The following is a 27602-nucleotide window of genomic DNA, read 5'->3' as shown; positions in this document are numbered from 1 at the left end:
AGAAGGAAAGAGGCCTGTATTTCTATGGGCCTATTTGTATTCTGGTCCGTGGGGTTAATGGAAAGGCCTGACCAGGCCCAACTAGATATGTACAAAGAAGGATTTTGATGCTTATAGTCCAAGTTAATCTGGTTCATGGAATCCAAGCCAATTCTTTTATATTGCATATATATACTTTGATTGGGACGGCAATTTAGGGAGAAAGGTTTAGAAAAATTTTAATCTTTGATTAACGTGAAAGTCACAAAAAGTTATTCGTTTTTTTTCTTAAATTAACCTTGTTGACTTAAATAACAATAACAACTTTTGGTAATATTCATGTACAGCTTGTGATAAATAAGTAACGTTTTGTGCTTAAGTGATTTACCTAAGATATATCGTTTCATACCTCTCCAACATTTCTTTTGAGTGATATATTGACACCTACTTTGTGTGGTGTTTAAGTTAGATCTCACTTTGATGATCCAAGTCATTCATGCCATGTGGTTGTCGTACAAAAAAAAAAATCCACTTAATTTGGCATTGGATAAGTATTTGATCAAATAATACCGATCTTGACTCTAAATTTTAGTCCCAAATTTAGGACCAAGACTTGAATGATTCATCAAGTATTTTACCGAAATTCAATTGCGCTAATTATTACTCTCGTTGTTAAACAAACAAGTTTTACAAAAGAAGCAAATCATATCATCAAAATAAAACTCCCGTACGGGTCCCACTTAAGGTGAGTAACATTTTACATATATTTTCGGTGTGATTGAACGAAATAGTACTAATTTCTTTCCCAATTCATCAAATAGAATTTAGCATCTTGTGACTTGTATCATTGATCACGCTCGAACGTTTAGACCATTAGATGGTTTGCCCTGTCGTTATCTTTAGCATTTTGAAATTAGTCAAAGTGTTCGTAAATTGACTCAGACATCCGGTTTTAAAAAAATAAACATAAAAACTGAAAGAAATGGGCCTAAGTGTTCATATGTTTGACTCGTGGGGCAAATTTGTGATTAATATCACAAAATCCTCCAGTGAACTCTCTCTCTCTCAGTCTCTCTAAACCGAAGGCAAAAGCAGAGGTAATTAACACACCTCTGACTTCTCTCTCTCTCCTTCTCTTCTCCACAATTAGATCCGATGCGGCGCACCGTCGGATCCCTCCCCTTCATCGCCGTCATCGCATTTCTCATCGTCTCGCCGGCGTTTGCTTCCGAGTACGATCACAAGGTATACGTAACGCAATACGTGTTTATTAAAAAAGCTAATTGATTTCAGCTGCATTTTTTATTTTTTTTGTAGGGGGGGGGGGGGGGGGGGGGGGGGGGGGGGGGGGGGTCCAACGTTTAGGTTCTCATATCTCTACATTTCAGTTTGTATTCGCATTATATAATCTACATTCAGATCTGACTGTATATGTTGATATTCAATTGTTGTGATTGCGCTGTAAAACTGCTTTAAATTTGCTAGTGTTAAGGGCTTGGGGTTTAGATCTTGGCCCTTCTGTGTTACGGTTGCATACAAGCTAAATTAGAGTACACCAGTGAAGTAACAGGGGCTTCTTTTAATGCTTTAGTGGGCTTGTGAGTGTTAGTTTATGGCCCGATTATGTAAGCATGATAGTGGGGTGGGTAATGTGGTAGTTTATCGCGTTAAGAGCAAGGTTTTGAATAATGCACTGGATAGGGGACCGATTTCCTACTGGGTACCCATATGTACCGGTGAAATACCGGTTACCATTTTGGATTTATCACTATTTATTAATGTCATTTTCCCATGTTAGAAAATTTAGGATAAAACATGTATTAAAATTGAAATTAACAATAGTCTAGTACCGACCGGTATTTGAGCCGGAACGGAATTAGAGTTATAGGGTACCCGATTTGATCAGAATCCGTACTTACTGTCCGGTATGGTATGGATTCGAAACCCTGGTTAAGAGTAGTGTGGCTTGCACGAGCTGTTTGTATTGATAATATATGCAAGAAAAAAACCAGAATTTGGGTTCAAATGGGGCCAAAGTCTTATATGGAGTACTGATAATCATTGTTTGAATTTTGTTTGATGGATACGAAGATTAAAAAAGATGCCAATGACTTTTTCAGATTCAAGAAGTACCATCTTTGCATCTGCATTTGTGTCTCTTTATAACAACCCGTGATGATGACAACTCGTTGGAGAAGATTCTTTAAGTTGCTAATTCTCTGCGTCTTTCTGGTAAGCCTTAACATCCCTCATCTCATTTACAGTGTTCTTTTTTCTTTCCCACTAAATTCACTATCCTGTGTGCGTGCTATTTGGATACATCGATCCCCATGTCATTGAAGATTCCACCTTTTCTTTTGCTTCTCTTGCGCTGTTAGCGATACATCTGTCACTACTATCTTTGATTGCCACTTTAACTTGTGTAATATAGGAAGGTCAATGCTTTTGGTCATTCTGATTGGGGCCAGAATGTTTGGAACATCTGGACAGGTTTCTAGTTCATCATGAGCCTAATTCTTCAAATAGTTCTCTTTAAGTTAGCTTTCAGTTACTCATTTCGGCTCCCTTGAAACAAACGTAAAATATTTTACTATAAAAAAAATTTCCTTGTATAAACCTAACCAAACCGAGCCATATGTCCCAATCACTTGGGGTCGGCTACATGAATCATTTTCCTCCGTTAAGCTCTGTCAATGGCCACTTGTTCACATAAACCTACTATACTCATATCGTTGTGCACCACAGCATCTAATGTCAATTTAGGTCTACCCCTGCCCGTAGCATTGCTACCCAAAGCTATCCTATCCGTTCTCTTAACTACTGTATCTCCTGGTCTACGGTAGACATGTCCAAACCACCTTAGCCTATTTTCCCTCAACTTCTCTTTTATGGGTGCTACACCTACCATCTCACAAACCGTTTCATTTCTAATCCTTGTATACGTGAAAATATTTTACCCTATCATTTCCGATGTTTGGTTCCGTATTAGAATAACAATGGCATTTACAGGAGCGAAAAAATCCCAATTTACAGTGAACATTCTGAAGACACCTATTTAGGTCCCTTTCCGTGTTCCTTACCTTCTCTCTCTAAACTACTTTTCTCTCTTATCGAACAGTGGAGGAACATGGGGTATGCTTTAAATAGTTCTGATTTGGTAAAAATGTTCTCTAGCCATTTGCCAGGGGCCTTATGATGAAAATAATTGTCAATGACTTACCTTTACATGGAGAACATTTTCCCCAAGTTATGTGCAACCAAACACCGGAAATTCGGGAAATATTTTCAGCCCAAACAAAGAGAGCCTTCGTGTTCCATACTTGTAGTTGCACTTTTAGGGTTCAAGCATCATCTTGTACAATTTGTGTCTTTACCTTTTCCGTCTTTGTCTTTGATATGTTGCACCCATGCAGGCCACGCCTCAAATTTCCCATGCTGGAGCAGATTTATCAGATACTCGAACCATGTAAGATGTTTCGTAAGGATCTATTGGCAATAGAAAGATCTACTACTTTTTGTGAATTGTTGACGTAATTAGGGCGATGTTCTTGTCAATGAGTGTATATTTGATTACTTTCACTTCCTTGTTTTGCTTTGTTGCTTTCCAACAGGAAAAGAGATCAGAAATCATACTGGTCATTGTATGACTGTCCTCAATGTGTTGGCAAAAAGGTTTCATACTCACCTCTGCGGCTCTGCCATTATGTTATACCCACTATTGGAGTAACTTGCATCTTGTAGTAGTTAGTGCTAGACTCTTACAGCTTCTTTTATTTTACATACATAAGTGGACTATTCTTAGTTCCTTTATCTTCTTCGTTTGGGTGTGCATCTGGCTTTAGCAGTTTAGCCTGGCGATTTTCATTAATTCTCTTGTCGCGTGCCCTGTCAATTCAATCTCTGTTGGTTTGCAGCCTCAAGTTCTGAACAAGGATGTTGCAATTTATGGGTGCCAAATGCTTGGGTCCTAAATTACTTCTGTTGGGGGGGAAAACAGTAAGTAATGGGAAATATGAAAAAAAGATAATGTTCTCAACTTGATGGGTTATGATATCTCTTTGGTAATCGACTCCATTCCTCATGAGATTGTTTGTGGACGACGAATGTGGTCATCCTGTTCGTTTGCCTTTTTTGTTTGTCAAATGGATAGAATGGGTGATTTTGATTATTCATAAGGTGTTCCTTTTAGGCTTCTTTGGATTGAAGTAGAGCTTCTTGAAAGTGGCTCCCTTTTTCCGGATTAAGGTACAATGATGAAGTAGCCAAACTTTCCAAAGGATGAGCTTAGCTTTAGTAAGCCCAAACTGGTGTTGCTTGGATCATCATTCTTATGGTCTTTGGAATTGCTGGGAGTTATAGAATTCCTCTCTTAGTTCCTAGGTGATAGATGTTCGTTCTTGTTTTATTGTTGGCGTTGGAAAACTTCGAAGAGAATATTGTACAATTCCGGTGGAAACTACTGCAAAGACGAGGTAATACTTCATGCTCATGGATTATGATCTTGCGTACCAGAAAAATGCCTCATTGATTTGAGTGGTGGCAGTGATGTCTGACCGCCTATCATATGCCTACTTTGGTATTATTACTTGGTCCCTTCTGGTGGCAATACCTGAATTGAGAGTACATTTTGAAATCACGATAGCCATATATTTAAAAAAAGACGAACAAAAGTTTGGTTGTGTATTTAGTTTTATTGGTTGCTCAAATTACACATGCCCATGTTATACTCTTATTTGCATGTGGACCAACTGAAGGCTAGACAGGAACAAGGTCATGTGAAATCTGCTTCAGGTAGCAGCCCTCCGGATGAAAAGGTACCCAACAGATTTTCATTTTTGGCTGTCATTTCTGAAGGATTCTTATTCTCCTATATTTGTGCAGGATATTGACATTATTGTGACTTATACCGACACTTCTGGATCTGTTCGAATTAGGACTGTGAAATCTAGGGATCTATCAGCTTCCTGGATCTGGAGAAGTCCGACAGATGAAAACACTGACCATCAGAATAGTTCCCAGGTAGTAACATCCCTTTGGAGTTTCAAATTAGTCAGAAAAACAACTGTTTTCAGTCCCTGAACATTTAGGTGCATCAACCTCACATTATATGAGCTGTATAAGTCATATCATATGAGGAACTGAAATATGTGTGCAGACTGCAGTATTGTGTTTATGATCAACTCACTGAAAACATAATTCTGAGGTTACTAACTGGAGGTATCCTTCTCTTATTTTGCACCCTCAGGCACTAGAAGAGTCATTTCAAACTGATGTGAGATTTGGAGATAATGTTGAGCATTCCACTGCCAGTCATCTTTTGGGACGTGAAATGCCACAGCCACAAACATCTACCATGAACCCAGTGAAGCTTAAGCGTCGGGTAAAATGTCATATGCTTCTATAGCGCTCTCTCTCTCTCTCTCTCTATATATATATATATATATATATATATATATATATGTTTCACCGAGTTGGTTTCACACGATGACTGTTTCTCGCACTTCAGTTGTTACGGCAGCAGAGGAGGGATCTTCGTACTGCGGAGCTAATTCGACAAGATAAAGAGATTGATAACCAGTTGCAAGCAGCTGCTATTAAACGAGCTAGAGAGCTTGACACCACTGTCAAGGGTAGGTACAGTATATGGAGAATAGAATATCAGAACCCTAACTCTGATTCAACCTTGAAACTTATGCGCGATCAGATCATCATGGCGAAAGCTTATGCAAGTATTGCGAAAGCTAATAATGAAACTGGTCTATATGACTCTCTTATGCAAAGTTCCAGGGAAAGTCAACATGCCATTGGAGATGCACGTTCTGATGCTGAGCTTCAGCCGAGGTATTGCCACTTTGTTTTGTTGTGCTTTGTTAGAATATAGTATTAGTAGTAGTCCCACATTGCTTAGTTTACTTATTTAATATGTGAGTCGTCTATATAAATAAGATTGTTATGTGTTAGGAATAAGTAAACTAAGCAATGTGGGACTACTACTACTACTATATTCTAACATGCTTTACCAGGTGTATATGTTGGCTCTTGTTTCTAACGCGGGTTTTCTCTTTCTCCCCTCATCTAGTGCTCTTGATCGTGCAAAAGCAATGGGCCACACCCTGTCAATAGCCAAGGACCAACTATATGACTGTCTCATAGTAGCAAGGAAGTTAAGGGCCATGCTTCAATCTACTGAAGCGAATGTAAATTTGCTGAGGAAGAAGAGTGCATTCTTAATCCAGCTAGCTGCAAAAATAGTCCCTAAACCCTTGCATTGTCTTCCTCTACAGCTTACAACAGACTATTACCTTCAGGGTTTTCAAAACAGTGGCTTTCCCAACAAAGATAAACTAGAAGATACTTCTCTCTTCCATTATGCTATTTTTTCTGATAATGTTCTTGCTACATCTGTGGTTGTCAATTCTACTTTGGTACATGCAAAGGAACCCGAAAAGCATGTATTCCATATTGTAACGGATAAACTGAATTTTGCGGCCATGAAAATGTGGTTTCTAGTCAACCCTCCTGTGGGAGCAGCCATCCAAGTTGAGAATGTTGATGATTTCACATGGCTAAATTCCTCTTACTGTCCTGTGCTACGGCAACTGGAATCTGCTCGAATGAAAGAATATTACTTTAAGGCAAATCAAGCATCTTCCCTGTCTGTTGGATCTGACAATCTCAAATATAGGAATCCAAAATATTTGTCCATGCTGAATCACCTTAGATTTTACCTTCCTGAAGTTTACCCAAAGCTGGATAAAATCCTGTTTTTGGATGATGATATTGTAGTTCGGAAGGATCTGACACCTCTTTGGTCTGTAAATCTGAGAGGGATGGTGAACGGTGCAGTTGAGACCTGTAAGGAGAGTTTTCACAGATTTGACAAGTATCTAAACTTTACCAATCCAAAGATCTCTGAGAATTTTCATCCAAATTCTTGTGGCTGGGCGTTTGGAATGAATGTTTTTGACTTGAAGGAGTGGAGGAAGCAAGACATTACAGGAATATATCATCATTGGCAAGACCTGGTAAGGAAACATCAGTGTCCAACCTCATTTTGTCTTGGGCAAATAACAATTGTTATCATGCAAAATTTTGTTTTGATACATAGGCATGTGCCCCGCACACATCCACACTTTCCCAAGTAACTGCATTTCATTTCATTTGTTACAGTTTGATGTGTTCTTGGTGTCGGTTGGACGAGTGGAAATTGTATTGCATGTTTGTGCCCTTGTCTGTGTGTGTGTGTGGACACAAGCAGTTCAAATAGTTTGGATATCATCTTTTGTCGACTTGTAGATACTGTGTTTTCGCCCCTAAGATGACTGCAATGGATCCTTGGGTTTAGTTAGCTATGGATACTATTTTTGTCATGATTAGGGTGTAGGAGTTACGCGATTGCTTTTGTTTCATAGGGCATCTGCTGTTTTTGTCGCGACATCCTGGATCATTGGTTTTTCCTTTTGTCAAGGATTGTGTGGGTGGAATATCAATGACACTTTCCTGCTTCCAATTAAATCCTAGAACTCCTTTCCTCTCACCTAGAAAGAAATAGATTCTAATGTTTCCCCTTCTCTAGAATTGAACAAGTTAGACTTGGTCTATTGCACTTTTCATCACGGAAAGGTAGTAACACAACAAAACAATTTCGCAAGATGCATATGTGGCATCGACTCATTGGGTGGAGTGCAAATTTTCTTCTTAAACCCAATAAAGAATGACATAATGCCAAATGGGCATGTTATGTAAAATGCTGTATAACCTGCTGTATTCCTAGAAGTCCCTTTTGGAAGATACTTTTCCTTGTTCTAGACTTGTAGTGTTACATACATTTTCTGAAATAAAGCATTTTAATCTCATTGTCCTCATCACTTGCCCAGCATAACCTGTCCATTTGCATTACTTCTATCTATGACTTCAGTGCTAGTTTCAAACTCATGACATGTTGTTTTGCAGAATGAGGATAGAACTCTTTGGAAACTTGGGACATTGCCTCCTGGACTGATAACTTTCTATAACCTGACTTATCCACTAGAGCGGAGCTGGCATGCGTTGGGTCTTGGCTACGATCCTGCCCTTAATCAAACAGCAATAGAGAATGCAGCTGTGGTGCATTACAATGGAAACTACAAGCCGTGGTTGGATCTAGCTATCACTAAGTACAAGTCATACTGGTCTAGATATGTTATGTTTGATAATTCTTATCTTCAACTTTGCAACATTAGTGGATAATAGTTTCATGATCAACTGTAAAGTTTACCTCTCTCTCTCTCTCTCTCATGGAATATGTGATTCCATTTCTTTGCGCAGGAAATAAAAATGAAAAGAAAAAAAAATTTTGATACAATATTGCTCTCAGAAAATTTTCATGTTCTTTTATGCTATATGTGCAGGATCAGGGGAAGTCTGCGTTTTGGCTATGGCCATTTCTTGGTCCTTTTAGGAGATGTATATATATTTGTCTACTATTATTTGCTTTGTTTGAAAACACGAGCCAGTTTCTTCTTGATGCTTTTTCCCATGGTCTACTGGTTGGTTAAGGGAATTGAAGAATCATTAATCAGACGATTGGCTTCTATGTTGGTTTTAGTGAGATTCTCTGAGCTATACAATTTTTTCTTTTTTGATCGGCAAAAAGAGCTATACAGCTTAATTTTAAGCCCATCTAGGTAGGTCTCTGTGTGCGTGTTTGTTCTATTTCAAGAAGATTTTAACAGAACCCCTCCAATCCACCTTTGGACCTTATTGGGATGCCTCCGTTTTAGTTTATTGACATAAATATTCAACTTCTCAAGGAATGAGAATGGCGTAAATGAATGCTCTGTCCCGTCGTTTTGTTTAGTGGAAACTCTTAGTATATTATCATTGTTGCAGCATTGATCTTGGGACAAACCTACTCAATCTATGCGATAACAGAGAAGTAACAATACCATGAACCGAGACATTGCACTAGCTCCTCGGCAATGCGATTCCCAATTATTTCCTCAGGCTGGAAGCTTCCCAATTGGTTTTCGAGGATCAAAGAATCATCATCTGATGGGAAATGGCAAGAAGTGTTCGCCCATTACCGGGAAATGAAGAAAGCTGGAGTTCAATTGACAGACCCTTCCCTGTTCCATCCTATTGTTAAAGCATGCTCATTCCTCCCCTTCAAACATGGACAGTCTGTCCATGCTTGTTTAATTAAGCAGGGGTTAGAATCATTCCCTTCTATGGGGAATTCTATCATGGATTTTTACGTGAAATCTGGAGCCTTCCATTCTGCACGGCACGTTTTTGATAGCATGAGGAGCAGAGAATCAGTATCATGGAATATAATGATTCATGGTCAACTTCATCGCGGTGCTCTTGAGGAAGGTTTGTGGTTGTTTATGCAAGGCAGGAATGATGGATTTGAGTCCAACACTGCTACCTTGGTGCTCGTAATTCATGCGTGTCGGAGTCTCAGGGCTACTCATGAAGGACTGAAAATGCATGGTTTTGTAATCATAAGAGGTTTTTGGGCTATTGTTTCAGTTCAGAATTCTCTTTTGAGTTTTTATTCTGACATTGAAATAGAGATTGCGCACAAGCTGTTTGATGAAATGTGTGGAAGAGATTTGATTTCTTGGAGCGTTATGATTGGGGGCTATGTGCAATCTGGGGAAGCTGTGGTTGCTTTCATGTTGTTCCGTAAGATGGTATGCAATAATGAAATTGTAATGGATGGGCAAATAATGGTAAATGTAATCAAGGCCTGCATTCACATGGGGAAAGTTAGCATTGCAAGGTTAGTCCATGGGTTTGTGATCTGTAGAGGTTTGGGTTACGATGTATTTGTTGCAGGCTCTTTAGTGGATATGTATGCAAAGTGCGATGATATAGAATCTGCATCAAAAGTATTCAGGGAGATGCCTATGAGGAATAATGTTTCGTGGAACTCTCTCTTAGCCGGATTTATCAGTAATGAGAAGTATTCAGAAGCTCTATCGCTGTTTGATTCGATGTCTAAGGAAGGAATTGAGGCTGATGAGGTGACTCTGGTGAATCTTCTTCAAACATGCAAACATTTTTGTGATCCAATTCACTGCAAGTGCATTCATTCTGTAATAATCCGGCGGGGTTATGAAGTGAATGATTTAGTCCTAAGTTCTTTGATTGATGCCTATGCAAAAGGTAATCTCATTACATTTGCATGGAACGTATTCCATCAGGCGAAGAGAAGAGATACAGTCACTTGGAGCACGATGATTGCAGGATTCACCCATTGTGGCATGCCCGATGAAGCCATTGCCATATTCCAAGAGATGAACGAAACACAAAACAAGCCCAATGCCATTACTGTGCTAAATCTTCTTGAGGCTTGCTCCGTTTCTGCTGAACTGAAAAGATCAAAATCGGCTCACGCCGTTGCAATCCGTAGAGGCTTGGCACCAGATGTAGCTGTTGGAACTGCAATTCTGGACATGTACTCTAAATGCGGGGCAATAGAATCCTCAGAAAGGGTGTTCGAACAGCTACCCCAGTCAAACATTATATCATGGGGTGCCATGATTGCAGCATATGGTATGAATGGCCTTCCGCATTCTGCCCTAGCTTTGTTTCACGAATTGAAAACCCACGGATTGAAGCCAAACCCAGTAACAACTCTCTCGGTATTATCCGCATGCAGCCACGGGGGATTGATCGAGGAGGGACTTTTATTTTTTGATGAGTTGGTTAAAGATGACGTGGGTCAGCTGAGGTTAGAACATTACTCATGCGTTGTGGACTTGTTGGCTAGGGGTGGGAAGCTTGACATTGCGATGGAGTTGATAAAGAAAATGGCTGTTAGTGGTCCAAACCCAGGTGCAAGTGCTTGGGGGGCGTTGTTGAGTGGATGTAGGAGTCATGGGAATAGGGAGCTTGGTTCAGATGCTGTTTCTAGAGTTGTTGAGTTGGAGCCGTGTAGCTCGGCGGGATATTTGCTTGCATTGAGCATGTATGCGGCTGGTGGGCGGTGGAGTGACGCGGCAAGGATGAGGTGGCTGGTGAAGGAGAGAGGGGTGAGGATGGTGACCGGCTATAGTTTGGTGCATGTTAGCAGTAATAACAAGGCGTTTAAGTTTGTTGCGGGGGATAACAATAATAAGCATTATCCATTTTCCGGTGAGCTCTGCCTTGTAAGTGAGCAGCTGCATTCGTGTATGAAGTTTGACGACACCCACATTCACATATGACATGAGGCTGTGTTTTCATACGCCTCGCCTAGTCATGGGAATCGCCTCTTTTTCTTTCGGTCCAACTTATTTTATTTTATTTTATTATATCAAGATGCTTATCGTTTTCAAATCATAAATTTAGAGAGGGAAAAAAAATGAAAAAATAAGTCATACAAGTACCCAAGCATATCGCAAGGAAATAGAAAGTCAAACTTCATAAGAATCATAACTATTGCATTAGCTCAAGGGGAGGTATTTTGTATAGGATATGATATTTCAGTTCTATAATAAAAAGAATTATTAAAAGAACATTACCATATGAATACTTTCATTTCGAAGAAAAAAAATAGTGCACAAAATTTATGGTAGAGCTGAAATAAGAAAATTTAAATATGCAGAATTAAAGGAATAAATTATTATCATGGTTTATACACACCCAAGAAAAGAAAAACTTTTCAAAAAAATTTAGTATAATACTGAAGTTAACCATGCAACTTAGGTCCAAATTTTCAAACTCAAAAATGATGTAAATGAAAAATAATTTTTCAATTTTTTTTGCATCGTATTAAAGATCTATCAAACAAGATCCATATTGACAAAAAAATAATTTGCATAAGCACATAATTTTTGAACTTGAAATTATCTTCTTAAAAAATAAGTACTTATTTTTATTTCCAGAACGGAGCCTTAATATTACGCCCCAGAGCGGAGTAATAAATATTCGGCCTAATTCCGCAGTCATAAGCGACTTTAGCCCCCATCGGAACAAGTATATGACCAAAAAGAAAAAAAAAATCGAACCCAATGGAAATTGGAAAATTGGTATATATTGGAGCACGTGTCGGCTTTATGTAGGACCAAATCTCCACATTTGCTTCTTTATTACCATCAGAGAATAGTGATGCTCAATTTCTTTTCTACTTCCAGTGGGTAAGATAAAATTACTTTGATCTCCATCATTGCTTGTTTGTTGTTTTCCTTAGGCTCAGTCCTATCCTCGCTTTCCCTCGCATGATTTGCGTGGATTGGATGCCTTTAATTGAAAATTTAGTTGCTACATGTATTTGTATTATATACTGTTACTAATGTGTACATATATATTTCATAATTTTTGTACCTTACATTCCCCCTTACCACTTTTGTTTTAGATTCTTACATCCTAATGGGACATTTGATTGAAAGCTATAGTTAAATAACTTCTTACTTCCTTCTCTCCTTGTCTTTATTTTTCTCTACTCCCCAATCCTACTAGCTTCCCATCTAATAGCAGTTAATGTTGTCATTCATTTCTACCTTAACCATTCAAACTTGTGAGTGAACGTACTTCATCATGCTCATGCGTCAAGCAGGTTCCAATTCTAGTGGGTATAACATATTAAGGTTCCAACTTCCGATTATCTTTATGAGTAAGACTATGGTGAAGCTTGTGAATACCATGTTCCCCAAGAAAACAAATTTCTTGAGAGCTTCTGATATACAGTGTTACTAACAATAGCTGATTGGGCTGCGACACCGTATGCCCAACATTTTACACATCTCAATACACTTTTCACATCCTCTAGTACACAAGTTTTGATCCTTAATGGGCAGGGGTTAGCATCTTTCGTTGATATAAACAGAAAATGATGGAACTGTTTATGTGTTGGGTTCCCTTGGCTGTTAGCTGGTTACTTTGCTGCAATAGCTGGCTAATTGAATGTAATGATGATCTCTGGTCTTATAGGATAATTGATAGCTGAATGTTGCTAAGCCAATTTTACGTATTTCATCATTTTTTTGGGGGGGTGTTTTTGAGGAATTATTGTGCTTGATCTTCTGATCAGGGATAGGCATTCTGAAGAATACTGTGCAATGTATGATATTTGTGGAGAACGAAGTGATGGCAAAGTTTTGAACTGTCCTTATGGTTCCCCATCTGTGAGGGTATGTAGGATTTATCTCAGTTCCAATTTTCTGCCATTTATATCAGCAGCTTGATCTTTTTCTCACTCTCTCTTTTCCCACGTAATTAAAATTTGATGGCTTGTTGTGTTTTGCTTTTCATTCTACTTGTAAATCAAAAGTTTTGCATCCTTCAATGTGTGATGGTACTTGATCATGGTTTTGTATCCTTTGCAGCCTGATAAGTTGTTTTCCGAGAGAGTCCAAAGCTTGTGTCCAACAATAAGCGGAAATGTTTGTTGTACAGAGGCTCAATTTGAGACATTGCGTGCACAAGTTCAACAAGTAAGAAGTGAACATTCTATTTTATTTTATTTAAGTGTTTTCTTGGAGTTAAAGTCAACTGCAGACATTCACCCCTGTATTTTATTTGTATTAGCCTATTAGGGTTTAGTTGTTTACTTAGAGAATGGTGGCACTGTCCTGTTTTTACGGAGATACATGGACTCCTCTACATTTATATGAGAGTTGTGAGTTAGACACTTGGCAGTTGAGCTAGATATGGGATGTGTTCGACATTTTAGAGCAGTGTTTGCCATGTGAACCATCTTCAGCTGAGAATGTTACAAGTACTAACTAGTATTTCTCCCTTTTATAGGATTTACATATTTCTTAATCCGTTCAATTTCTGTAGGCAGTTCCTTTCCTTGTAGGCTGCCTAGCATGCTTGAGGAACTTTCTAAATCTTTTCTGTGAGATGTCATGTTCCCAAAATCAGAGTTTATTCATCAATGTGACTTCCAGTTCCAAAGTAAGGTATACTAGTCTTACGATTTGAGGATGTGTTTTGTTTGTAGTGCAGAAAATGTAATTACCAATGTGCTTTTCAAGTAAGTTTTCATCCTTCCCCTTATGTAGCTAGTATATCGATATTTTTGTGTCATGCTTACAGTTTACCTACTCGTGACTTAATGTTCTGTTTCTCAGGGGAGCGGCAACCTGACTGTTGATGGCATTGACTTTTTTGTAACTGATAGTTTTGGAGAAGGGTTATACAACTCCTGCAAAGATGTAAAGTTTAGAACCATGAATACAAGGGCGTTAGAATTTGTTGGTGCAGGCGCTCAAACTTTTAGAGGTAACTTATGCTTTCAGTTTGCAGCTGGTTCTCTCTTCTTCCCCTCACCCCCCCTTTAAGCCCCTCATATATCCACTCAAGAGGATAGTATTAAACTCATGGAGACATTGAGATGAACTGCTGTTATAAATCTTAGAACAGGAAATTGGATAATTTTTTCAATTTTCCACAGTTCGGAATTAAGTTGCATCGTGGCTTTATTGGCGTCTGAATGCCTTTGTATCCTTGTGGTTATCAATACCTTAATTGCTTGCATGATTGGATGCTAGTGTGTGCTTTTCTTTGAGTACTTTATGTCTTTAATTTTCGTTTGCCAGAATGGTTTGCATTTATTGGTCAGCAAGCAGATCTTGGTTTACCTGGGTCACCTTATGCCATTACCTTTCGGTCAAGGTTTCCTGAATCATCCAGAATGGAGCTCATGAACGTATCTGTTTATTCTTGTGGTGACACTTCATTGGGATGCTCTTGTGGGGATTGCCATGCGTCTCCTGTGTGCTCAGACTTAGAACCCCCTTCCCCCCACGAAAAGGATCCATGCTCCATCAGTATCGGGTCTCTTAAGGTTTAGATTTTCGGAAACATACTGGCTGTTTTAGTAATTCATGATTTGATGACTTCATGGTATTATAAAAGTAGTTATCTATTAGGAGCTCCATGTGTGACTTGTGTCATGATTCACGACTGTATTTCATGAAATGGCCTAAGATTTTTATTTGATGCTTGTAGGTCAAATGCGTAGAGTTTTCATTGGCAATCTTTTACATTATTTTGGTATCTGCACTTTTTGGATGGGCTTTGTTTCATCGGAGGCGAGAAAGGAGGATATCTTCATCTAGCATGACACCATTATTGAATTATGCAGATGAAGGTGAAATCAACAATGGTCATGTGCGAAAGGATGAGATGAAGGTGCTTTCTTGTAACTTTAACTCGTCTTTATCTTGTTGGTCCTCATTGCATCTGTAATGACATTCATGCCTTTGTTTACTGGATTTTGGAGGTCCTCAAGTTTGTTGGTGTTGATTCATGAGTGTTAGTTGAGTGTAGGGGTTGACTTTTGCACTGCTTTTCTAACTCAGGTTATATTATTATGAGTAATTCCATCTTGCTAGCCGTAGATGTCTTTCGTCCACGCTTTATTTATCAAAGCTATGATCAGTTTATCTCTTCCTACGTACCATTTACCAACTAAAAATTGTGATTAATTGATGATGGTCTGCATTAGCTTTATGTTTTACTTGATTGAAACTCCTTAAGATGTAACTATGAGCGTAGATGTATTTGTACAAACGAGTATGCCATGTATTCAATGTACATTTACGTCCATGTCTTCTCTTTGATTTTTAATATGTAGTACTATGTAGTTGGGTGTGTGAGCATTTGATATAGTTCAAGACCTTTCTTTTCCCCTGTTGGGAGAAATAGTTCAAGATTTAATCGTACTATTTTAATTGTTGGTCGTTTTTTGGAAAATTGCAGAATTTTATTCCATTTTTCGCATAATTTTTAGTTTTGTTAAGTTCACTGATTTGATCTATTAAAGCATCCAACTCAAAACTAATTCACCATGAATGAAGAGGCTGCCCAAGCTCATATACTAGTTTTGGAGGTTATAATTAATCAATGTGGGACAAGCTCTAACATGATCGATTTTAGAAGAAGAAATCATAGAAATCAAATCAGCAGAACTAGGGTTTGGTTGAGTTCTACCCAAGTCCGTGTAACAAGTGCTATTGTTGGTGGAAGCTTTGAGATGATGTGGTGGTCAACAATTTAGACTTGTCAGTTGTCAGTCTTTGTTACTTGTTTTATCTGTTTTCTGATATTTTTATGCATTGTTTTCGTTTTGGTAACCATCAGGTGCATGACGGGGTCTCTCAAGTGACAAGTGAAGTTCAACTTTCTCTTCTTCAAGGTTACATGGCTAGTTTGCTACAGAGGCACTTCACCTCAACTAGCGCCTAAGTCTGCCCATAATATTCGAAGGGCTATAGAACTAGTGAACCAATAGATATGTAGAACAGCAAAACATCTGCAAGAATACTAACCACCTTTTGCTTGGCATGGTTTTAGTAATTCTAGTTATTTTGAAAATATGAAGTATAATTAGCACAATGAGGTTCCCATACATGGCAATTGCACCATAACGTTAACGTTCAGGTCTCTCGTAGTTCTATATGCTGTAGAATATATGCTGTAGAATGCGAAGTTCACATAAACCTAGAGAATAAAAAATAGGTTAACAATGTATGACTCAGTTTTGTTGAATTGAACTGCAACCAACTATCAAGCCAAACACCAATTTTGTAGATTTAACTAAACTCATAAGTAAATGAAAGAATTGAAGTAAGAGGGACTTGAAAACCTATCCACCGGCTTGGCTTATATGTATTTGTTGCTTGTCCTCGCCATTTGGTTCTAGAATTTTCACATAGGGAGAAAGAGTTGGATAGAGTTTGAAATAGAAAAAGAGAGATCTGGTATTTGAAAGGAAACACGGCCCTAAAACAATCACGTCTATGCCAGTGAGGGTGATAGCTTCCTGAGAGCTTGAGGGACTGCGTGAATTCTTTGCTGCCTGCGAAGTACAACTAACGTTAATTTGAAAAATGCAACATATCCGACCACGTTGTCTTGATGGCGAGGCTGCTGGGTCTTATTTCACTTACGAGTTGGATTGTTGGTAGAAATTCCACTTGTTTGGGCCTTTGTTTCAGCTAGGTAATAAGTTCAAGGTGATTAGTTTTGTATATCTTGACAAAAGGGTGTTTCTCTTTGAATACGGTTACTGTTTGGGCCTTTCTGTTTGTTATTCACATGTCTTGTCACAAGATGCACTTGTCTGACAACATATTTTTCCTTCCTGTAGTATCAATCAGACTACCCTGTTACCCTATGGGTAAATAAGGTTGGTCCTTATAATAACCCACAAGAGACGTACAATTATTACAGCCTTCCATTTTGTCATCAATCCAGCAATGCGGCTCACAAATGGGGTGGTCTCGGTGAAGTTCTTGGTGGGAATGAACTCATTGATAGTCAGATTGACATAAAATTTTGAAGTATGTGCTTTTCTGCTACACACGTTCCAAACCACTTGTCTTCCAATTGTTGGGGCGTATTTCTTGCTTAATGCTGAGAACTATCCCTGGCAGTGGACTTCATTTTTCTCAGCTGCCTCAACGGCTGTATATGTGTACTTATATTCAATATATTACTACGCTGTGAAGACTAAGATGTCGGGCTTCTTCCAGACCAGCTTCTATTTTGGATACACTCTCATGTTTTGCCTTGGGTTAGGAATTCTCTGCGGTGAGTTTAACAGCTTCCATGCCAAAGTTTGCCACCTTGTAATTTTTGCTACTTCTACTTCTTGTATGGAATTATTTTCTACAGTCCCGAAGCTTTTCCATTTCACTACAAGTTTCTATGGAACACTGATAATCCTAGCATGGGTTGTGATGTTTGATTTGCTGTCAATTTGAAATCTTTCCGAAAAAAGAAAATGAGTATCAATTCTTATCTTGATATTTAGGCTCAAAATTTTGATTGGTTCACATCTGTACTTGGGCTGTCTTTTATATTATGTACAAATCTTTCTTATGTTTATAACTTCTGGTCAACCTTTCTTTATGTTTTAGGAGCTATTGGTTATTTGGGTTCCAATTTGTTCGTAAGAAGGATCTACCAAAACATCAAGTGTGATTAGGGTACTTGCCTAACCTCAACAACGTGATTGTTGAGAATGAGCGAGAGAAAGCCTCTGAACACTTGCGGGGAAACCACTGATGTCTACGCATGGAGGTTTGAGGAGGGCATGCAAATCTTTAGACACGGAGAAGCCCCGAGATTTTTACCCCCTTTTGTCTTGGGATATAAGTGGAAGGCCTTTTCGTTATTATTATTTTTATTACATAATTTAGATTACAGAGATTGTTTAAAACTTGACCAAGTTGGTACTCGATACTTATCGTCATCCTCTTCCCTAGGCAATTCATGTCCCTTGTAACGGCTTCTCTCCTGTGTTCACCTTCTGTTTAGTTTTGTTATATGTATGTGACAGAAGAAGCTTGAGGGAATGATATTGAGAAATGTAATTTGTGGTAGTGAACATGTGCAATAAGAAAATGCTTTTACCTTCAAGTTGCATTTGGTTTGAAAATCTCTCGCTCTCTCTTACGCGATTACATGGATGTCATGTGTGAGAAAGGTCGTTATGCGATGTATTGGTCAAGGAAGGGCTTGGGATGCTTCAAAAGGTCGTCATTTTTAACACAGTACAGTGCAATCATAGCATACACATTTACAAAATGAACGAGTCAGATCATCAAAATAAAACTCTCACATGGGGGCAACCTTTACGTACTTTTTGAATTTTTGGTTGTGTGAACAAATTACCACTCCTTTCTTCCCTGATCCGTCAAGATCGCATTTTCTTTTCCTAATGAGAAATGGACCACAACCCCAAGATCCCAAGCTCTCAAGATCGAAACCCGTTGGTGAGCAAGGAAATAAACCCCAAAGTCCAGCGGCTCCGATTTCGAATGGGGCCTCCATTGATGTTGATGAATGATAAATTAATTGAGGTGCGCGTAAGCTAAGTCGAACACCATTTGGGTCGTTTGTGTTTTTAATAAAGAGAGACAGTTTTTTTTTTTGAAAGGGAAAAAAAAAACTGTTCCAATACACACAAGACATTATTCTCCGTTACAATATACACACCCAGCGGTCTATTTTAACCTAAAATTCGCAAGCACGAGCTCGTACAGTCTGTCTCTCTTTGAACGCTCCCGAAGGAAGAAACAAAAGCCAGAAGCGAAGGTAATCAACAACACACAAGCCTCTGACTTCTATCTCTCTCTCTCTCTCTCCGACTCTTCCTCACAGTTAGATCCGAAATGCCGGCGATCCCGATGCGTCTCACCGTCGGATCCATCCCCTCCTTCGCCTTCACCGCCCTCCTCATCGTCTCCTTGGCGTTCGCTTCGGAGCACGATCACAAGGTATGCGTTGCGTAATACGTAATAGGTTTTGAGAAAAATCACTAATTTCAGCTGCGTTTATGGTTCTAATTTAACATTTAAGCTCTCAGATCCCAACACGGCTGATTGTATTCGCGTTATGTAATATGTATTCAGATCTACGTGTGTTGATGTTCATTTCTTTGCAATTGCGCTCTGTAAACTGCTTTAATTTTGTAGTACATAACGGTTTATTTGTTATGGAAATACTTCGTTTTTGGGGTTTAGATCTTGGGCCTTTCCAGAGGGAGAAATTATTCGGTGCGGCCCTTTTCAACCACAAATTGGTGTGGAGCTCTGTTCTAAAAATCGGTCGGACTGGTTGGTGCCTAGGCGCTAGGCGGGGGTCCAACGCCTAGATAAAAATTAGCCTAGGCGCCGACTAGTCAGCCACCACCTAGGGAGTTGGGCGCCCCTCTTCCACCCAAAGAGCGCCTATCGACTTTTAGAACACTGGACTGTGGAGATAATGGGTGTAGGCCCCACTCCGATGTGTGGTATTGAAGGGGCCTGCCCCAGGGTACGGAATAATTTGTCGTATGGAGGGTTGTGTACAAGCGAGATTAGAGAGTACTGAATTAATAGGTTGGTGAGTGTTATCTATGGGCCTATGGTATATGCATGACAGCGGGGTGGGTAGAGTGGTAGTTTATTTCCTTTAGAGTGGTGGAGCTTGCTCAATTTTTTTGTGTTGATGATATGCGAGGGCGGCGCTTTGATTTGGGTTTAGCGGGGCCAAGATCTTACACGCAGCCAACCATATGTTTTGATGTAACAAGCAAGTAAACGATATGTTTACATACTAATAAGTAATAAGTACTGATCATTTAATCAGAAATTCGTTGATGAGATACGAATCCCAATGACTTCACCGTTGAAGCAATGTCTGATATGCTACAGAGGCACTTCGGCTCAAGGATTTTGAGGTGCTACAGAGGTGCTTCACCTCCCCTAATGCTTTAGCCTGTGCCGACCCTCACTTTTTAAAACACAGCTGATATTGGAAAGGAACTCCTTGATTCTGACTTTGGGAGTTTAGGAGGAGAAGGAAGATATAGGATTGACAGTAGTCAAAGAAGGAGAAGAGCCGCTGAATACATGAGCCTGTTTAAATAGTTAATACGAGGGGAAAGTTGACTTCATCTTAGAAAAGGGGACTTAAATCTCTGTTCTTTTCTGTTATGAATACATTAGACATGGTCAGCGAAAGCATCCCTTCTTTTTGGGAAGCAGGTTCCAGGTTCCTAGACCCCGGTAAGCCCGGCAGTTGCTAGCAGGACTGCTCGTCATATATGGTTGGAAAGCCGTGTGGCAAGCAAGGAAGCTATCTGCCTATATTAAATCCTCCGTAGGAAGCAATAACATTTGGGCAATCCAATCCTTATGTCTCCGTTGAAACTCTTAGCCTGGTAACGCTTTCCTTTTCTGGTTGTCCCCAAAGGTATGAACCCCTTGGACATTAATCTCATTCGGTACAAGAAAGGAGTGATGAAAGGGAGAAGTACCTCTTTGTTTTCTTCTTAAATCAGGCTTCACCCCTTCCATAATTTGCTCATTAATTAAAATTTGTTCAGAACAAAAGTATGAGCTCAGGATAGCATATTATGATACTTGACAACTTAGTCAACCCATAATGTTCTAAGGGCGCTATAAAACAAGCGAACCAATAGATCTATAGAACGAATCTGCGAGAATAGTAGCCATCTTTTTCTCTGCATGGTTTTAATAATTCTAGTTATTATAAAAATAATTGGCACAAAAGGTTCCCATGCATGGCAATTGCACCATAGCGTTGGCTTTGTATTTTTGCTTTCTTCTGTTCATTTTATTTTCTAACAGTGGCAATTGCATCACAACCCCTTCCATAATTTGCTCCTCGGCACTATGTCTGAATACGATCTCTCTTTACTTCGTTGTTTCTTATTTTAGTTTTTGTTCGATTTGTATATGTTAGGGTTGTAAAAATGTTCCGACAGCATGTGAACCAGGCCAAGACTGTGTCGACCTGTGCCCACTCCTAGCTGAACCCAAGCATAACCCAAACCCCAGTTAAAGGTTCATGCCTAGGTAATTGAAGTCCAGGCTGGTGGCCGGCCAATTTTGCATACTAGTTGATAAATTCAGTTTATTCCTCCACATCATTCGTTGATGAGACCTTGCTCTCGTCAGCCATGGTTTAGTGGGATCGAATAGTGGTAAGACTGTGATATGATGAAAATAAACCTTCTCAACTCGATTGTATTGCTGCTCAAGTTAACTTCCATATCACTTATGCTTGTTGAACGTTCGAATAGACATACCAACATAAGCTTTACCACGGCACATCGCACTTGTCACCTGTGCCCAATATTGCTCAAGGTTAGAGATGGTCTAAGGCCCTAAGCTAAGTGCCATTCGTTGCAATCTATCTATTTTCTCCAGAAATAGGTCAAACTGGTTCCTTTCTGTTTGCTATTCACATTTCTTGTCGCAAGATGCAGTTGTCTGACACCATTTTGTTCCTTTCTGTAGTATCAACAGGACGACCCTGTTACCCTATGGGTAAATAAGGTTGGTCCTTACAATAATCCACAAGAAACATACAACTATTATAGCCTTCCATTTTGTCATCAATCTAGCAATGCGGCTCACAAGTGGGGTGGTCTCGGTGAGGTTCTCGGTGGCAATGAACTCATTGATAGTCAGATCGACATAAAATTCCGAAGTACGTGCATCTTCTGCTACACACTTAACAAAACAAAGCGTCTTCCATAATCTTTTGAGTGGTTAGTTTATTGTGTTTAACTGAAAATAGTGGCAAACTTTGGCTTTGTTTGGCAGAAAATGTGGATAAGAACTCCATTTGCGATATCGAACTTGATGAAGCAAATGTGAAACAATTTAAGGATGCTGTTGAGAGTAGTTATTGGTTCGAATTTTTCATGGGTATGTATTTGCTATCATCTTCTTTTTGCTACTGGTCTGATGATGGATGAATGGATTTGAAAATGCAGTAAAAATTTGGACCTTGGGGTTCTCAAGGAAATTGGAATCAAATTTGTTTCGGAAGATTCTGAATTGCCTGGCTTGGGAAGAGAGTGCATCATCTTTGCTGAGAATTCATAGACACTAGATAGTTGCAACTTTTCACTGTAATCCTACGTCACTAGTGTAGAAACTGGGTTGTGCTTGTATCCTTGATGTGCTACTTTGTTGTTCGGAGCAGAATAATGTTAGTTATTATATGGAAAATGGAAATTGAAATAATATTAAGCAATTTCTACCATGATCCGTGATGACCTCAGTTCCAGCATATATTGCCTGAACAATGCTTTGGCCATACGGCACATGTCGCCTTGCTTATCAGAATTTCATCTGCATAAATTACTACTTATGATTATAGTGATCGTGGTAATTAAATGCTACTGCGGTGATGGTCATCATTAAAAAGTAGTAATATCCTCTTTGTTGGTTTGGTTTCTTAACATAACAGCGTAATAAATGAACATTCATTTTATTCATCAACCACCTGTAGCTTTGTCTATTTAGCTTAGAAACATGATTAGAGACAAGAAATAGTGAAATACTTAAACAAATTGAAGCCTGTCAAGTGTTGTACTGGACAGGAGTATTTCGTGGAGTTCTAGCAGGCTCGAGAATATGTCCCTTTTCTTTTCGCTTTTTCAACTTTCTGATTTTTACTCTTTCCTCTTGACTTTTGCATTGGATGCCTTGAGCACCAGTAAGGATCCTTGATATTGCGATGGGCACTGACACTTGTATAATTCCAATTATGTGGCTCCATACGAAATACGGTTTGGGGGAACATGATTACATAGCCTTTTTATTTGGTGTGGATGTTTATTTTCTGTGTTGCAATTTTTTATATAGTTTCTTTAAGTTTTATCCTAATTTTTGTTGCCTTTTTTTTCTGATCTCGTTTTTCTTGGTCTCTGGTTGCTGATTACAAGTTCAGATGATCTACCTCTATGGGGTACGTGTTGTTTTACTTTTTGTTTTGTATTTAACCTTTTTCTTGTAACTATGAAAAATTACACTTTGCACCTTAAACCTTTTCTCATTTTGGTCGCTAAACTTGAGATTTTTTCATTTTGTCCTTTAACCATATTGTCTTTCCTTATAACGGAAATAACCACACCACATTGAAAATTGGAAGTTAAGAATTAAGATCGCAGAGTTGAGCTCAAATTTGATGGTCGCAAAAAAAGAAGTGAAGTTTAAAGGCCAAAATGAGGATTGTGTAATACTTTGAGGTTGGAAAATGAAACAGTGTCTTTTGATTTGTAGCTTTTTTAGACAGTAAAATGATACCTATTGCTTTAATGCATCATCTTACCATTCTTGTAGGTTTTGTCGGTGAGCTACATCCTGACAAGAATAGTGATAACAAGAAGCACGTGCTTTACACACATAAGAACATCCTTGTTAAATACAACAAGAATCAGGTTCTGGATTCTTAACCATGTGGAATTTTTTATGGCCTCTTCGCGTGTTCGATTTTGATTATTTTCTTTTAAGCAGATCATTCATGTTAATCTCACTCAAGAGAGCCCTAAACCGTTGGAAGTGGGGACAACGCTACACATGACATATTCTGTCAAATGGATCGAAACTAATGTCACTTTTGCTCGCCGTTTCAATGTTTACTTGGATTACCCTTTCTTTGAGCATCAGGTAAATTTCTTGTGTTTCCCCGGCCCTACCACAGTGGAATGTGGTTATTACTGGCGTGTTGGAAGAAGGTGAAATAGTGGATGCTATTTGCCTTTTAAATCTTGGTTCTTCCATTTGCATGTTCATTGGCAATTCACCAACTGTGGTGCTTGTTGATACGAAATGGAGATTATAATTTAGGCCAAGTTGTTAGGGGATTTGAACTTTTAGTTGGTTTATGGTACTTATGAACCGGTCGCGAGAACTTAACTGTGATTCATTTGTACAATGCAGATACACTGGTTCTCCATTTTTAATTCGTTCATGATGGTTATCTTTCTAACTGGTCTGGTGTCAATGATACTAATGCGAACGCTTAGAAATGACTACGCGAAATATGCTCGGGAGGATGATGATTTGGAGTCTTTGGTAATGCTCTCAAACAAATGTATTTGCTTTGTTCCCAATTGAATGTTACTGTCTATTTATGTTCTGTTGTTTTCCCTACTGACCGTTTCCCCCCCTGGATCTGCTGTTTTCCCCCTTAGAATGGGCCTATTGCCTACATTTCAATTGGAATAAGAGATGTTAATATCTTGTGACAACCCATAATTGGTTGAAATTTTATGACCTCATTTTCAGGAAAGAGATGTAAGTGAGGAGTCTGGTTGGAAGCTCGTCCATGGGGATGTTTTTCGGCCTCCTCGCAATCTAGTTTTACTTTCTGCTGTTGTTGGGACGGGTGCTCAGTTGGCGTTGCTTGTTCTCCTTGTCATCTTGGTTGCAATTGTTGGAACCTTGTACATAGGGTATGTTGAGAATGAATTTGCTAGCCTTGAAATATTGTGTTTGTCATCAAGCCATAGATCATTTCTGTTGGTTGCCTTATTGATCACCCCATTCACGTCTCGTTGTGTGTAAATTTGGTTCCTTGTCCCAGGGTAATGGTGATGTTTGTTCTCTACATTCATAATTTGTTTGTCATTTGATTTTGAGTTGCTTGTCAGGATAGACCTATTCCCTTTTCTATTCTCGTTCTTGAGAGTTTTTTTGTTATTTATTCCAAGCAGTGGCTTCATATTGGTACTTATACTTCTGCTTATCTTCTTTAGGAGAGGAGCCATAGTGACAACCTTCATACTATGCTATGCTTTGACATCATTTATATCGGGTTACGTAAGTGGTGGAATGTATTCACGCAATGGAGGTATGCTCAATATCCAGCTAGTGCTGTATTTGCCTTAGATGTTATGCGCATTTGATTTTCTGTATAGCACCATTGAAATGCAGAGCTTCTCTTTGATGGTTTTACAGTTTTACTACATTATTTATGTCCTCTTCTTATCAGGTAAAAACTGGATAAAATCAATGGTCCTCAGTGCATCACTTTTCCCATTTATGTGCTTTGGGATTGGTTTCGTTTTGAATACAATTGCTATATTCTATGGATCGCTAGCCGCTATTCCTTTTGGCACGATCGTGGTTGTTTTCCTTATTTGGGCTTTCATCTCTTTTCCCCTTGCACTTCTTGGTACCGTCGTGGGAAGAAACTGTAGTGGTGCCCCAAACAATCCATGCCGTGTGAAGACCATTCCTCGTCCAATCCCAGAGAAGAAATGGTACCTTACACCATCTGTAGTTTCTTTGATGGGAGGGCTACTACCGTTTGGCAGCATATTCATTGAGATGTATTTTGTTTTCACATCCTTCTGGAATTACAAGGTAAATGTGACAACTTGATTTTCATGTTTGAAAGGCTTTCATACAAATGCTTGGTTGTCCTTCGCCTTGCATAAACAAATAGTTAAAATGCCAGTACCCATGGAAGTCGTCCTATGATTTACATGATTCAAATTTCTGAGTGCTGTAATTTCTTGGAATTGTGTGTTCAGTCTAGTTATTTAGGGGTCATACGAGATTATCTGGATTGAAGACTTTAGATCAGGTGTCTTTATGGTACTCAGTTTTATAGAAACAAAATGACATCATTGCATGAAATGAATCTTTCAAGGACAATGTAAGCACGGGGTGGCTGAACAATTTGACAGCTCCAAGTTCCAACCCTTTCGTCGATTATATTTGCTCTAGTTCAGTTCTGTTTGAATGGTCGATAGTTTCATTTATTCTGCTTCATGATGTTTTATGGTAAAATGTAGTTTCAATTTGTATTCATTTGCACTTTTGAAGGGATAAATAAATGGAAAAAAAAAAAACCTTCTTAATCAAATGCCTGGTCAAAGTTCAATGACACTTTTTTTATCTTACACTTGACAGGTGTACTATGTCTATGGATTTATGCTGCTGGTTTTTGTGATTCTCTTGATTGTAACGGTCTGCGTTACAATTGTTGGGACATATTTCTTGCTAAATGCTGAGAACTATCACTGGCAGTGGACTTCATTTTTCTCTGCTGCCTCCACGGCTGTCTATGTGTACTTGTATTCAATATATTACTACTCTGTGAAGACTAAGATGTCAGGCTTCTTCCAGACCAGCTTCTATTTTGGATACACTCTCATGTTTTGCCTTGGGTTAGGAATTCTCTGTGGTGAGTTGAACTACTTCCATTCCAAATTTTGCCTTACTGCACCTTGTTATTGTTGCTTCTTCTAATTCATGTAAAGGATATTTTCTACATCCCAAAGCTTTATACCATTTTGAAGCACGTTTCTATGGAACAATGGTAACCGTATTAGGGAATGTGATATTCGATTTGAAATCCTTTCGAAAGAGAACTCCAATATGTATACTTTGCTTGGTATTTAGTGGAATTAGTGGACCAGTTGAATCACGTCAGAATTTTGATCGGCTCGATTTGTACTTAAAGAGGCCATCTGTTTTCCTCTTGAAATCTATTCTTTAATGAATTTGGATTTTTATTTTTTGTACTTTGAACGAAATTGAGGGTTTGACTGCCACAAGTCCAGTAGTATCTGGGGCTTACTAGGGTTTGCAGGGACCTTTGCTTGATTTATTTTCATAATGTATTTATCGCTCTTCATATGTAAATAACTTCTGGCCGACCTTTCTAAATATTTCAGGAGCTGTTGGTTATTTGGGTTCCAATTTGTTCGTAAGAAGGATCTACCGTAACATCAAGTGTGATTAGGGCACTTGGCTGAGCTTTCAATACCATGATTGTTGAGAATGAGCGAGAGGAAGCCTTTGGACACGCGCGCCAGGAACCAATGATGTCTACACATGGAAATCACCTAGTTTGATGGCATGTGAGTCTTAGATACGGAGCAGCCCCGAGATTTTACCCCTTTTGTCCCGGGATATTAGTGGAAAGCCTTTCCATTTTTTATTAACTTAGATTACACAGATTGTTTGAAACATGACCCGGTTGGTTTATGTACTTATTGTTGTCCTCTTCTCTATGATGCCCCTTGTAGCGGCTTCTCTCCTATGTTCTCTTTTGTTTCAGTTTTGCTATATATATATATGTGAGCTTTTGGCAGAAGAAACTTTTAGGGAACGATCCTGGGAAATGTATTTTGTGTCGGTGAACATGTGCAATGACAAAATGCTCCTGCTACTGAGTCGCATTTTTACAGTTTGGGAATCCTTAGAATCTCTCTCTCTCTCTCTCTCTCTCTCTCTCTTACATACACGTGCACATTTGTCGGCTGCGCGATTCCACGGATATATGAGAAGTGTTATGTGAGCTTCTGGTTGAGGAAGGACGGGGTGTGCGTCAAAACGTCGTATTTTTGATGCTCTACAGGGATCTCTTTTTTGTTTCTTAGG

The 27602-nt window shown here is 38.9% G+C and overlaps 6 protein-coding genes across 8 annotated transcripts in view; 5 read left to right on the top strand and 1 right to left on the bottom strand.

The window, feature by feature from the left end:
* Nucleotides 1-5444, bottom strand: part of LOC131308783 (uncharacterized) — a 51178-nt gene extending 45734 nt beyond the window's left edge. Inside the window, exon 1 of the mRNA XM_058335799.1 lies at nt 5434-5444. The gene's annotated coding sequence lies outside the window, so the exon portion shown is untranslated. The remainder of the gene's footprint in view (nt 1-5433) is intronic.
* On the top strand, nt 1096-27408 carry LOC131308777 (transmembrane 9 superfamily member 1). 2 transcript variants are annotated; one of them, XM_058335794.1, is made up of 13 exons: nt 1096-1100; nt 19027-19181; nt 21711-21903; nt 22020-22124; nt 23155-23172; nt 23547-23644; nt 23721-23873; nt 24147-24281; nt 24495-24661; nt 24965-25059; nt 25201-25574; nt 26127-26400; nt 26894-27408. In XM_058335794.1, exons 2-13 carry the CDS (start codon nt 19077-19079, stop codon nt 26959-26961), a joined length of 1785 nt encoding a protein of 594 aa, XP_058191777.1. In that variant the 5' UTR covers nt 1096-1100; nt 19027-19076; the 3' UTR covers nt 26962-27408. The 2 variants fall into 2 exon arrangements, with proteins under 2 accessions (XP_058191777.1, XP_058191776.1); XM_058335793.1 differs by lacking the exon at nt 1096-1100 and having other exon boundaries at nt 18904-19181.
* On the top strand, nt 2076-8323 carry LOC131308776 (probable galacturonosyltransferase 3). 2 transcript variants are annotated; one of them, XM_058335792.1, is made up of 9 exons: nt 2076-2211; nt 3393-3445; nt 3591-3651; nt 4734-4793; nt 4861-4998; nt 5225-5359; nt 5486-5820; nt 6059-7004; nt 7933-8323. In XM_058335792.1, the coding sequence occupies exons 1-9, from the start codon at nt 2155-2157 to the stop codon at nt 8206-8208; spliced, it is 2061 nt and encodes a 686-aa protein (XP_058191775.1). In that variant the 5' UTR covers nt 2076-2154; the 3' UTR covers nt 8209-8323. The 2 variants fall into 2 exon arrangements, with proteins under 2 accessions (XP_058191775.1, XP_058191774.1); XM_058335791.1 differs by having other exon boundaries at nt 2092-2211; nt 3588-3651.
* Nucleotides 8533-11334, top strand: LOC131308775 (pentatricopeptide repeat-containing protein At2g17210). Its single transcript, XM_058335790.1, has one exon. It carries the CDS (start codon nt 8940-8942, stop codon nt 11172-11174), a length of 2235 nt encoding a protein of 744 aa, XP_058191773.1. The 5' UTR covers nt 8533-8939; the 3' UTR covers nt 11175-11334.
* Nucleotides 12021-17031, top strand: LOC131308782 (NPC intracellular sterol transporter 1-related protein 1-like). Its single transcript, XM_058335798.1, has 8 exons — nt 12021-12086; nt 12980-13079; nt 13275-13382; nt 13732-13848; nt 14025-14175; nt 14493-14740; nt 14905-15087; nt 16039-17031. Exons 1-8 carry the CDS (start codon nt 12058-12060, stop codon nt 16141-16143), a joined length of 1041 nt encoding a protein of 346 aa, XP_058191781.1. The 5' UTR covers nt 12021-12057; the 3' UTR covers nt 16144-17031.
* Nucleotides 16816-18321, top strand: LOC131307094 (transmembrane 9 superfamily member 1-like). The gene is made up of 4 exons (XM_058333512.1): nt 16816-16857; nt 17048-17195; nt 17242-17490; nt 17820-18321. Exons 1-4 carry the CDS (start codon nt 16816-16818, stop codon nt 17885-17887), a joined length of 507 nt encoding a protein of 168 aa, XP_058189495.1. The 3' UTR covers nt 17888-18321.
* Nucleotides 27409-27602: the final 194 nt, after the last annotated feature.

Source organism: Rhododendron vialii, chromosome 11a (assembly GCF_030253575.1).
Source record: "Rhododendron vialii isolate Sample 1 chromosome 11a, ASM3025357v1".
Lineage (NCBI taxonomy): Eukaryota > Viridiplantae > Streptophyta > Magnoliopsida > Ericales > Ericaceae > Rhododendron > Rhododendron vialii.
The sequence above is the reverse complement of the archived record's forward strand: the minus strand, read 5'-3'. Positions and strand labels throughout refer to the sequence as shown.